This window comes from Mandrillus leucophaeus, unplaced genomic scaffold (genome assembly GCF_000951045.1).
Source record: "Mandrillus leucophaeus isolate KB7577 unplaced genomic scaffold, Mleu.le_1.0 Scaffold100, whole genome shotgun sequence".
Taxonomy (NCBI): Eukaryota; Metazoa; Chordata; class Mammalia; order Primates; family Cercopithecidae; genus Mandrillus; species Mandrillus leucophaeus.
In genome coordinates this window covers 6,486,158-6,497,176 of record NW_012098099.1, presented here as the reverse complement: position 1 = coordinate 6,497,176, position 11,019 = coordinate 6,486,158, and the positions used below count along the sequence as shown (strand labels likewise).

The window sequence follows — 11,019 nt, the reverse complement described above, 5'->3', positions numbered from 1 at the left end:
CGGGCGCCCGCCTCCCTCCTTCGCGGACTGTCTCCCGACACGCCGGCTGAGAGCCCTTTTTGACTGCGAGCTGCGGCAGCTGAGCAGAGGCGGCGGCGCGGGACCTGCAGTCGCCCGGGATTCCCTCCAGGTGACGATGCTCTGGTTCTCCGGCGTCGGGGCTCTGGCTGAGCGTTACGGCCGGCGCTCGCCTGGGATTACCTGCTGCGTCTTGCTGCTGCTCAATTGCTCGGGGGTCCCCATGTCTCTGGCTTCCTCCTTCTTGACAGGTAGGGGAGGGGGCGGGAGGGACCGACCCTCCGGGACGCCGGTTTGGTACCTGGGAGAGGTGGCGCTGGCTTGCCCCGGGGATGGGAGGGTGGAGAGCGCGCACCTTGGCGCTTGCCCTGCGCTGGTCGATGGGGATGAAGCGAAACCCCGGGAGGGCTGGGAAGGCTGGGAGTAGGTGAAGAGGTTGCGGGCTGAGAGGCTGTTGCCTTCAATGTAGTAATAATAGACATTCTTCTATTTGAATTTGAGAAATTATTTTATTTTTAATATTTTCCTCAACTTTTATTTTAATCTTTATCTCTCGCTGTAGAACTCAGGAAAAAAATTTGTGCAGTTTTCTGCACATCTTCCTTTCTCATCTTTGGGGTTCCAATACATCCACTGTGCTAGGAGTGTTTTTTAAAGCACTGGCTCTCAAGACCTTGAATTTAAAGAAACTATCATTTAAAAAGGGCACTAATAGCCGGATATAATAATTATAAATGTTTTCAGGCAGGTGAAGACCTCAGCTGCTATTCTGAAGGACATACTTTACTGACACCTGGTGCAGAAAAGAAAATATCGAGTCAATTTCTAAGAGAAGGGAAAAGAGGATTGCGTTTCAAACAGTGATTTAAACCTAAGACAATGCGAGAAAGATCCATAGAAAGGCCTGTTCCTTGACACAGTTCTGAGTTTTGGTCAATTTAAAATCTGCCCCAATTTGAGTTTTTTTTTCTTTTTTTCTTTTTTTGCATATGGGGCTGTGTGCTTAGTTGAAATGTCTTCATAAAGGAGGAGTGTTATTAAAAATCCAGTGAAATACTTGGAATTGTGCTTAAACCATCTGAGAACAGATAATTTCTCTTTACATCATAGTCTTTTTAAAACCTGTTTAAATAAAATTATTGAAAATAGAGTTTGGGGGGAGGAGTTTTGCTTTGGTGAATTTAATAATTTTAACTACATTAGGAATTCTGAAGTTTGGGTAGAGGTTTCAAAAAAGATTGGTGTAAAAATTTTAAATGTTGAAATCATGCTACTAAAGCTGACTTTAAATGAAACTTTTTTCCCCCTGAATTTCAGGTTCTGTTGCAAAATGTGAAAATGAAGGTGAAATCCTCCAGATTCCATTTATCACCGACAACCCTTGCATAATGTGTGTCTGCTTGGTAAGTGTGGAGATCAGGTAATATGAACTCAGTTGCTCTCTCTGATAAGGTGAATCCATTAAATGTGATAATATAACCAGATCTTACAAATTGTCTTTAGTCATTACAAAATTGCACATAACTGTACCTACTTTGTGAGTTGAATCCAGTTAATTTCTGAGTTTTATGGACTTTGGCAATTTCCATTTCATCTAGCTGGAAATTCTTATCTTTGACATTATCCTTATAGAAGTAAATTTCAGATAGGCTTTGCATGACGTCTCAGTGAAAATTGCAGTTTGTAATGTCTGTTTCCAGTAATGATTACTACAACCAAATCCTTGGTACAACAAAACTTTCTGCATTGGTTCTGTCATCTAAGCTCAGCGGGAAAATGATGAGATAAGATTTAAGTATGAAGGTCCGGAATAAGGTATGCAACAAAGGGAAAGAGAGGTGACAGTCACAAAAAATGAACATGAGGAAAAGATGTAATTCTGGATTTCTTTCTTGGGTTTCTTTGCCTGTTATACCCTAAACTCTCAAATACTGTGTTTATTTCTTATTTGGAAGCGTGAGTCAGAAAGGACAATTCTGTCCTTAATAGAGAATGACACTTGGCTGTCAGCTGCTTAGTTAACACTATCAGTGGTTGGTAGACTCAAAAAATAATTTGTTTCCATTTATTTTAGTTTAGTAGTCAATGATAAGTCTAATAAGTAACCACTTGGGGGAGATTAAGCAATGTGAATAAGAATTTCTGAGATGAAATACAGACCTACAACATAAACATTTTTGCTTAAGAGTGTTTTACATGCCAATCACTTTTGGCAAAATTTGGTTAGAAACTACACATTATAAAACCCTGTTGGAGATACATTAAGGCAATCAAATGCGAAGCCCAAAAATGATAGAGGACTGCTTGTTACTAGATCAGCGTGCTGTGTGGAACTGGAGAAGGAATTCATTTTGGTTTAGGCAAAAGCCAAGCCATCTGAGTTTATACTACCTAAACTTTTTCATGACAAGAGTTGAGGTCAACGTTTTGAAATGATAAATGGGTGATGGTAAATGGCTGTATGAAATGATTATCAGGTTTGGAAGACTAAGGAAATCAGCAGAAACAAGTAAAAATGCATTGTGTTTGCTGACACAATAAATATTGCTGTCTAATAAAACAGAGCTGAGAGAGGGTGTATTCTGATTGCGTATTTATGGGTTGCCGTGTTCATTGATGATCTTTTACTAAATAATTTGTTGAAAAGAAGCTTTGAGTTTAAATTTTGACTCAGTTGTAGATTTACAAATGCAGTGTGTATGTATGTGTGTTTAATCTTCCTTTTTTTATTTTTCTTATCTGTATAATGTGAGCGAATTATTTTATCTTAATCTATTAAGATTTCAGAGGAAATTACCCTGACCAAGTAATATTTAAATGTGCTGAGAGCTTCGCATATAAAATACTGTTTTTCTCTTCAGCGATATTACTACTTACAAAGTTTACGTATGTAGTTTGAGTTTTGTAAACTGTTCCCAAATAACATTATGAGAAATTCTCGCCACAGCATTCCCCCCTTTTCAGTACTCCTACCCCTGCTAAAAAGTAGTGCCTTTCTCTGAAAGTGGGGACTTAGTGATAAGAAGATAGATGTTAGAGTCCTGCAGTTTTGAAGGTAAAGAGTAAATCTGAAAAGATGCATCAGTTGGAATTCAAGTGGGAATGATATTTATTCCAGAAAAGTGTCAATTAAATTCAGAAGGGCAGTAGCTTCATTTATGTCTTTAACGTTTAAGTAACAGTTGTAGGTATCTGCCTTGGGTGAGCGCTGTCAGAAATCCTTTCTAAATATGTAATATTAGGACTTTGGCTATCAGCTTCACCCGTTACAGAGCTCTTTCATTGGCTGAAAGGCTCAGTGATATGTTATCACGACCTTTGCAGGGGTTTAGAATTATGGTGTCCAAGTTGTCGTAGTCATTGCTGCTTCCTAAACATTTGTAATGACTTGGTAAAATTGAGTAATAATAGATGGATGACCATTTCTCTCTTTGTATAACACTCTTGTACATTTCCACGAACCTACTGCAGTTCATGGATTTCAAAGCACTCCAGACAGCCAGGAAGCTACTTGGCATTTTTGTACCTAGGCAGAAAGGTAGACCTATTTAGCAAATTGATAATGTTAGCAATGGTAAACATTTATGTTTACTATTTTTATTTTATTTTATTTTTACTTGTAGGGCCTCATCTAAGCCTGCATTATTTCATTTTATCTTCACAAAAATCCACTGAGGGCTTTTACCTTTATTTTACAGATGAGAAAACTGAGGTGTAGCGGGCTAAGTAACTTGTGAAAGTTGCATTTGAGTAAATAGTAGAGCTGAAACTATCTCAGTTTTGTCTGCCTCTGGAGCACATGCCTGTAACCATAAGAAACAGCCTATTTGTTGAGTTAAAGACGTGGGAAAGTAAGGAGAAAATAGAAAGAACATCCAAATTATTTTACCTTTTGGCGTTCCTTGGGTTATTTTGTTTTTTCTTTTGAGTCTTTCAAGAGTTCGGTTAGTTGACATTTGTTAATCGCATTATATGAAAGGAAAATCTTGTTATGATTTCAGTTGACCTGCAGGGAGCGTTAGTGGTGAGCTGGTTTTATGTATGTACATTAAGAGGGTATGTAATAGTCTCAACTGTACTTTGGATAAAGAAAATAGTCATATTTAGTTTGTGTTGGTCCAGCCTTTTGGCAGAAAGGTACCTAAGGCTGAGTGTAAGCTCATATCTTATTTCATAACATGTACTAAAAAAAAAAAAAAAAGAAAGAAAAAGCTAACGTCAACGTATGCTTAAAAAAGATGTAAAATGTTACAGTTGGGAGGAAATAGGTGGCACAAAGTCCCGTATATAATTACAGAGTAAAAGCTTAAAAAACTCCACAAAAATCAACTTGGCCTGATTTAAACTTTTAAGCTGTGAAATGTTTCAGAGGTTGGAGTGAGCTCATTTCTGTGGAGTTTTTGAGGATGACAGTGGGCACAGTGGCCACCGTAAGCAGAGCTGAATAATTTTATTCTCATTTATCATCCTCTGCGTAGAGCCGAGCATCTTGCCAGAACCAGTCCCAGTCCAAGAATAACTGGTTTGTTAGCTGGTGATGGAATCTCGTTTTAAAGTGTGTGGCCCAAAAAGCTTCAGTTCATCTATTTAAGGGGGTAGGTGAGAAGTTGGATCATGGTCCTAAAATCTAGGGAACTGGGTAAGCAGTTTAGATTAAACTGCATGTGCTTTATTGTTTAGTCAGAAAGCAAAGCATAACTTTACAAAATGGTCTTTTATGGGGCCGAGGAAGGGAGGCCAACACTTATTACTGTTTTTGTATGATATTTTCCCCGCTTTCTTGCTAGAATTATTTTTCCCATAATGTCTAGGAAAACACGTTGGTGCCTGCCCTGGAGTACAGCTGAGAGGGGAGCCAGCCACACCCAGATAAATGAAGCTGAAGCCATTCTCTGATCTTTGGGACGTCCCCAGGTCCACCAAGCACACATGAGAAGTGGTGCTTGATCTTCTCAGCCTTTTCCACCTAACTGTAGAATAGGAGGACATGGCGGGAGCCAGTGAGTTGGGCCCAGTACTAGAAACCTGAGAAAACTTTGGAGGCTGGGACTCAGAAAACCCGAAGTCAGAGCTTAGTTTGGCATACATTTTGTTCAGCAAAAAACATTATTCTGAGGTTGAAATTTCCTCTTTTAAATCCAGAGGTGCAATGTAGAAACGGACCCTTTGCTCATAAAAAGCAACGTGAAATTCAATGTTACAAGAATCAGGGCCCCACCTGTCTTGGAGCCAACCAAATAGTGAAGACAGAGAGACCTTGTCTGCTGTCTTCTACTTTTTTAATCACAAAAATCTAATATCGCTCAACAAGGAGCTCCCAGCATGTTAGTTTCTCTCGGGTGCCTTATCTCCATAAAATCCTCATGTTCTTCATTGTTCAGATTAGCTGGCTGGAGAATAGATATCTATTATCTAAACAAGTGTTAAGCACATGTTTGAGGATGAGGGAGATAACATTGCATGAGAATTCAATTCATGTGTGTGTGCATGTATGAAACAGAGAGAGAGAAGCCGTAAAGTAGACCAGATGTGTTCAGAGAGGTACTGCACTCAGTATATGCACAAATACATAGATTGCCATACTTTTTCCAAGTTGTTTCAGGTCATTTCTAGACTTTGGATGCTCAGTAAGGAAGCAATCAGATTTATTTATTTTTACTCTGTTTAGAAGGTGATGTGACCAATTACCTTTCAACAGAACAATTTTTGGGAAAGGTAACAGTTAATGTATAGGATTGTGTTGGCAAATTCACAAAGACTAGTTCTGAGAGTCATTCTTGTTCATGCTTTATTCAGGCTCAAAGAAGTAGAGCAAATCTCGTGAGATCACACAGTTACTAAGAGACAGAACTGGGATGTGAAGTTAGTTTCTTAGTTGCTAAACTAGAGTTTCCTTCTGCTGGAAAAGTTGACTACTTAAAAACTTCTACAGATACCTTCAAGAGCTTCAGAGAGTCTTTTCAACCAGCACAGAGCTAATGTAGGCTCTCTATGGAGGCAGTTATAGTGGTTTCGATCTTGCAACCCAAACCGTCTAGAATTTGGAGAGCCCTTCCAAGGAAGACATGGGTTTTGGCTGGCATCATAACATTTTGGCAAAGAACTTTGGCCCAGACATCAGAGAGTCTTGGGTTCAAATCAAACCGGTGGTGAAGTTGAGACAACTACCTCACCTTTCCAAACCTCAGTTTCTTCATCTGGAGAGTGGGATGGATGTCAACATCTGGTTCACAGAGTTGCTGTGTGAATTAAGTGAGATGTAGCACGTAAAGGTTTGGCCTGGGGCTTGGCATTGAGTAAACCCTCTGGAATGATTTTTTATTGCTGTTATTGATGATGGCATTATTTTAAAAAATTCTTATTTCCTCACATGGAATAGGATGCAAAGTTTCAAAAGAAAATGATAGAAGGGACGACGGACGAGACGTAGGGATAATGATGGCAAACCCACCCATTGTTGTGCATGAACAAGGTTTGTCAGAAATGTTTAGTGAGTTTTTCTGTCCCTCCAGGCTTGGACTGGGCTGATCTAGGCTGCTTCCTTATTGGTCCAGTGATCTTTGGGCCCTGGTGTAAGTTTTCCCCTCGCTTTCCATTAAACATACATACCCACACAAAAAAAAAGAAAAAAGAAAAAAAGAAAAGAAAAGCTTTCCGTGGAAGAGGGGCCTGCTTTCTTGCAGAGTATTTACATCTCTATGCCTGTGGGGTCACCTTCACTTGTACTTTTATTGGCAGAGGGATTGGGTTGGGACTCGGGAGCGCTGTAATTCTGGAAAAACTGCCTCGTGGCCTGGCATCATGGGGATTTTCCTGGCCCGCCTTGTGGAAGTCTCTCGACCCCTTTCCAGACCTGAGTGTGTCTTTGTTGCCTACTTACTCACTGCTCCCCTTCCCCATCCCATTTCAAACACTGTTTATTTTGTTTTGAGGCACTGGACTTGACTGTGGGTATCAACAGTAAATTGTGTTTTAAGTGTAGGAAATAATGTTGAGGAAAGAGAGCCCTTCCCCAGACTAGAATGCAAATAGGGGGAGGACAGTAGAATAGGAGATAATGGGAAAAGTCAGGCAAGGCAGAATGATGGAAAAATAAAACCAGTTAATACGAATTTGTTGAGTAAATAAAGGATATCAGTTTTTCACACCCTCTTCTATGGCCCTTCTGTATAAATGATGATATATTGAGTCCTTTGTGCTATAAAAGAATATGAGTAACAAACACCACCTTTCATGGCACTGGGAGGTCAAGTGTGCTTGTTGAACTTAGTTAAGATCAGCAAATGAGCTGGGTGTATATTTTAAGACCTGTTGATTCCCAGTTCTAATTTTATAAAACACCACTCAAGGCACTAGGGATCGCAGGTTATAAATTCAATAATATTATTCTTTCTTCCTTCTTTCCACACTTCATCCCCTCTTCCATTTTATTTTATTATTTTTAGTCCTTTCTGTGTTTGAAGCATTGTGCTGGCTGGGGACCTTTGAGGAGACAAAGACCAACAGGACAGATTCTTGCCCACAGTCTAATGGGGGAGACGAACACATGCATAAATAAGAAACTTTATAGGAGTGACAGAAAAGCACTGTAATAGACTCAAACCCATGTACGAAGGAGGCTGCCAATGAATTCTGACTAGGATATCTGTGACCATGATGTGGGGGGAGAGATGATCCAGGCAAAGCCTTGTTGGAGGAAAGACACAAAGAGAGTGTGCTTGGGACTGTGGAAATGGCAGAGTCTACTGTGCCCAAAGCTGTGATGGAGCTGGAGTTAGAAAGCTCCATGAGAACCAGCATGGGGAGCACCTTGAATGTAATAATAAGGATATCAGTGTGAAGGGTCTGGAGTCTGAACAACAGACTGCAGGGATATTGTGTGGTCAGGTGAGCACAAGCAGCCTGGGCAGTGGGAATGGAAAGAAGGTGTTGGGATTAACCAGTGTTGCTTAGTCTTTTGAATCTTTGACTACATTCCAGTTCTAGAGTATTTACGTGAATACCAAAGGTATTGAAAAAAAAATATGTCGATAGAAAAACTCCAAACCATGCCCAGCAAGACACAGTTGGTAAAATTCAGCAGCAATTACAGTGGAGTGATTGGTAGCACAGCCACTTTGCTTGTCACTTGGTGCCTCTAGAGTAGGGTGCTGCTACTTGAATAGAGTAGTTCTCTTCCCAGAACTCACTCTCGAAATTCTATTTGGGGCACCAGCTCTCTCCTCTTACAGTGACACCCTGCCTTACACTGTTGCATGGTTCATTCGGTAAATTATTCAGTCTGGTAGGTGTGTTTATGATAGTATGTATGCTCACTTTTAGCACAATTTTTTGTTGTTGTTCTTTTTTTGAGACAGAATCTCGCTCAGTCGCCTAGGCTGGAGTGCAGTGGCGCGATCTCGGCTCACTGCACGCTCCTCCTCCTGAGTTCACGCCATTCTCCTGCCTCAGCCTCCCAGTAGCTGGGACTACAGGCGCCCCCCACCCACCCGGCTAATTTTTTTGTATTTTTCGTAGAGACGGGATTTCACCGAGTTAGCCAGGATGGTCTCGATCTCCTGACCCTGTGATCCACCTGCCTCGATCTCCCAAAGTGCTGGGATTACAGGCGTGAGCCACCGCGTCCGGCCTTTAGCACAATTTTTATACATTAATCAGGATTGGGTGGCTCACCTTTAAAAAGTGCACCAACGTGCCATGACATTGAGAACCACTAGTCTTGCAGAGGTGTCTTGGAGCCCACATTTATAGTACTTGGCAAGAAAATAGATGGCAGAGGTGAAAGATGGGAAAAATTGAAGGGAATTTTGAGAAATCTAGCCAATGTCATAGACACTGTAGGAAGAGAAGGGGTCCTGTGGGTGGGTAAGTAGTAATCTGTTTAGATGTAATGTGTTGGCTTGATAGACCTTCAAGGTAGAAAAGCCATGTAGGCTCTTAAAAGATCGTGAGTTCAGTATAGAGAAATCAGGACTAGAAGTTAACAATTTGTTACCTGTCTGCATAGAAATAAACTTCAAAACTTTGGGAATAAATTATTTGCCTTGAGGAGGGGTCTAAATTGAGATTTTAAAAAATGGGCCTACAATATTAACTATAAGAAGGGTTTTGTCTAACAGAAGGATAGAAAAGGAGAAACCTATGAAAGAGATGGAAAACTTACAGTTATAGAGGCAAGAGGAGAACCAGGAAGGCACAGGCCAAGGCAGAAAACGTTTGAAGAAGACAAAGACTATTGGCATTAAACATTGCAAAGAACTGGAAGATTCTAGGAGAATATCAAAGAAGGAACGTTCTCATCTTCTTGGACTCTTTGAAACAATGAACAATGGTCCCTTCCCCCCAGACCCTGCATATTTGCACATGGGATTGAATTGATCATAGATGAGATTCAGTGCAACCCCAGTTGGCAGGAATCCAAAACTAAGATTGCTGTAGGGATTTTGAAAATTTAATGCAAAAATCACAAATTTGCCAAACTTTGACTTTAAAAGATCTTAACAAAAGTGAATAAATACCACATGAAATTTTAAAAGGTACCCAAACAAAACTAATTTCACGGATAACAGTAATACACTTTTTGCAAACGTCATTGGAATGTTTCTATAGTTAAATGTAAAATGGTCCAGGCCACATTGAGGGATTTTTTTATTAGGAATAAAAGCAACAATATAAAAGAGTCTGACTAATATAAAAACTTACTATTATAAACTTTTAAGTTTGCTCTATTAAACTGTTAATGATGCTTTAAAAATATTATGATATAATTTAATGTCTTAAATTCTAGGTCTTCAGGTAAGATATTTTCTTTTCTCATGAAATGTTTAAAGCCCATTTTGTCAGTGAAGTACAGCCGTGGTGTGGGGGCCGTTGTGTCTCTATGTATGGGTTTGAGTCTCACCTGGGTTGCCTGGCAGCTGTGCACCACTGAGCAGACACCTTACCTTCTCTGAGCCTTCATTGTGAAGTCTGGGACAAGTCCCAGTGGTATGTACCCTTCAGCAGACTTAAGTGGTTGGCTGTGGGCATTAACTGGGGTGACTGGAATGGGTTAAAGGCCAAGATGCGTGTGAAAGCTGTTTGTAAACAGTGTAAATGAAACTGTTATTAAGGGCCAGAACTTGAATTGAAGAAAGTGAAGTGTATGCCATAAACCACTTTTCAGCACCTAATTCAGTGAATATACTCTTTGGGAATGATAGCTTAGTGGTTCTCATTTCTACCCTTTAATAGTTGTATGGCTTTACGTAAATTGCCTAACATTTCTATATCTCAACCTCTCTATCTTCATCATGAGGCTCTTGTCAGAATTGTAAGTTACAACACGAAAAATTCTTAAAACATGGTCTGGGCCGTGGTCATCACTTTAGAAATGATAGCTGCTTCCAGCATTGAAGTGTCATGGAATGACTGCCTTTGCCATACTTTAAATTAAATGGACTGTATTTATGGCAATTTATTGTCAACACTTATGAAATGTGTTTATTCTGAATTTTTCTCAGGGTACACAATGGAAGGTCAGAAGAGGCTACTGCTGCTTTTCTGTTAAAGATGGAAAACCCTGTTAGTGTTTGGGGCTTAGGAAGATGGGTCGCTTCTCTATTTTTTCTTTTCAAAGCGTCACCTGCTTAACTCGCGCCAATTTACAAACAACGAATCACAGTGTTGTTTTCTCAGTGAGGCCCAGTTGTCCTCTGCAGTCCTTGCCATTAAATCAGGAAGTGGCAGGTAGGAGGCAAAAATGTTAAAGTAGCGACCAGCGGGCCTGCTGAGCCTGAAGCTTCTCAGTCCTCTCCGTTTTAAAGAGTGTGATGTGGCCAGCTTCCTGCTTTCCAGCCAACCACAGGCACTAGTGCATACCTGTGGGATCGGGCCTCCTTCTAGAAAGGGCAAGCCCAGATGAACTGGTGTGACTGGATTTGGACATGTGGGCCCTGCACATTCATACAGCCTTCCGTGCTTGGGACTAGAAGTCCTGCCAACTCCTCTAAGAGCCTGCTG

General features: G+C 40.5%; 1 protein-coding gene across 1 annotated transcript in view; it reads left to right on the top strand.

Annotated features, from left to right (window-relative positions):
- Positions 1 to 6: 6 nt before the first annotated feature.
- Positions 7 to 11,019, top strand: part of BMPER (BMP binding endothelial regulator) — a 260,618-nt gene continuing 249,605 nt past the window's right edge. The window contains exons 1-2 of the mRNA XM_011973136.1: positions 7 to 269; positions 1,336 to 1,421. Coding sequence (XP_011828526.1) covers positions 137 to 269; positions 1,336 to 1,421 — 219 coding nt within the window. The 5' untranslated portion in view covers positions 7 to 136. The remainder of the gene's footprint in view (positions 270 to 1,335; positions 1,422 to 11,019) is intronic.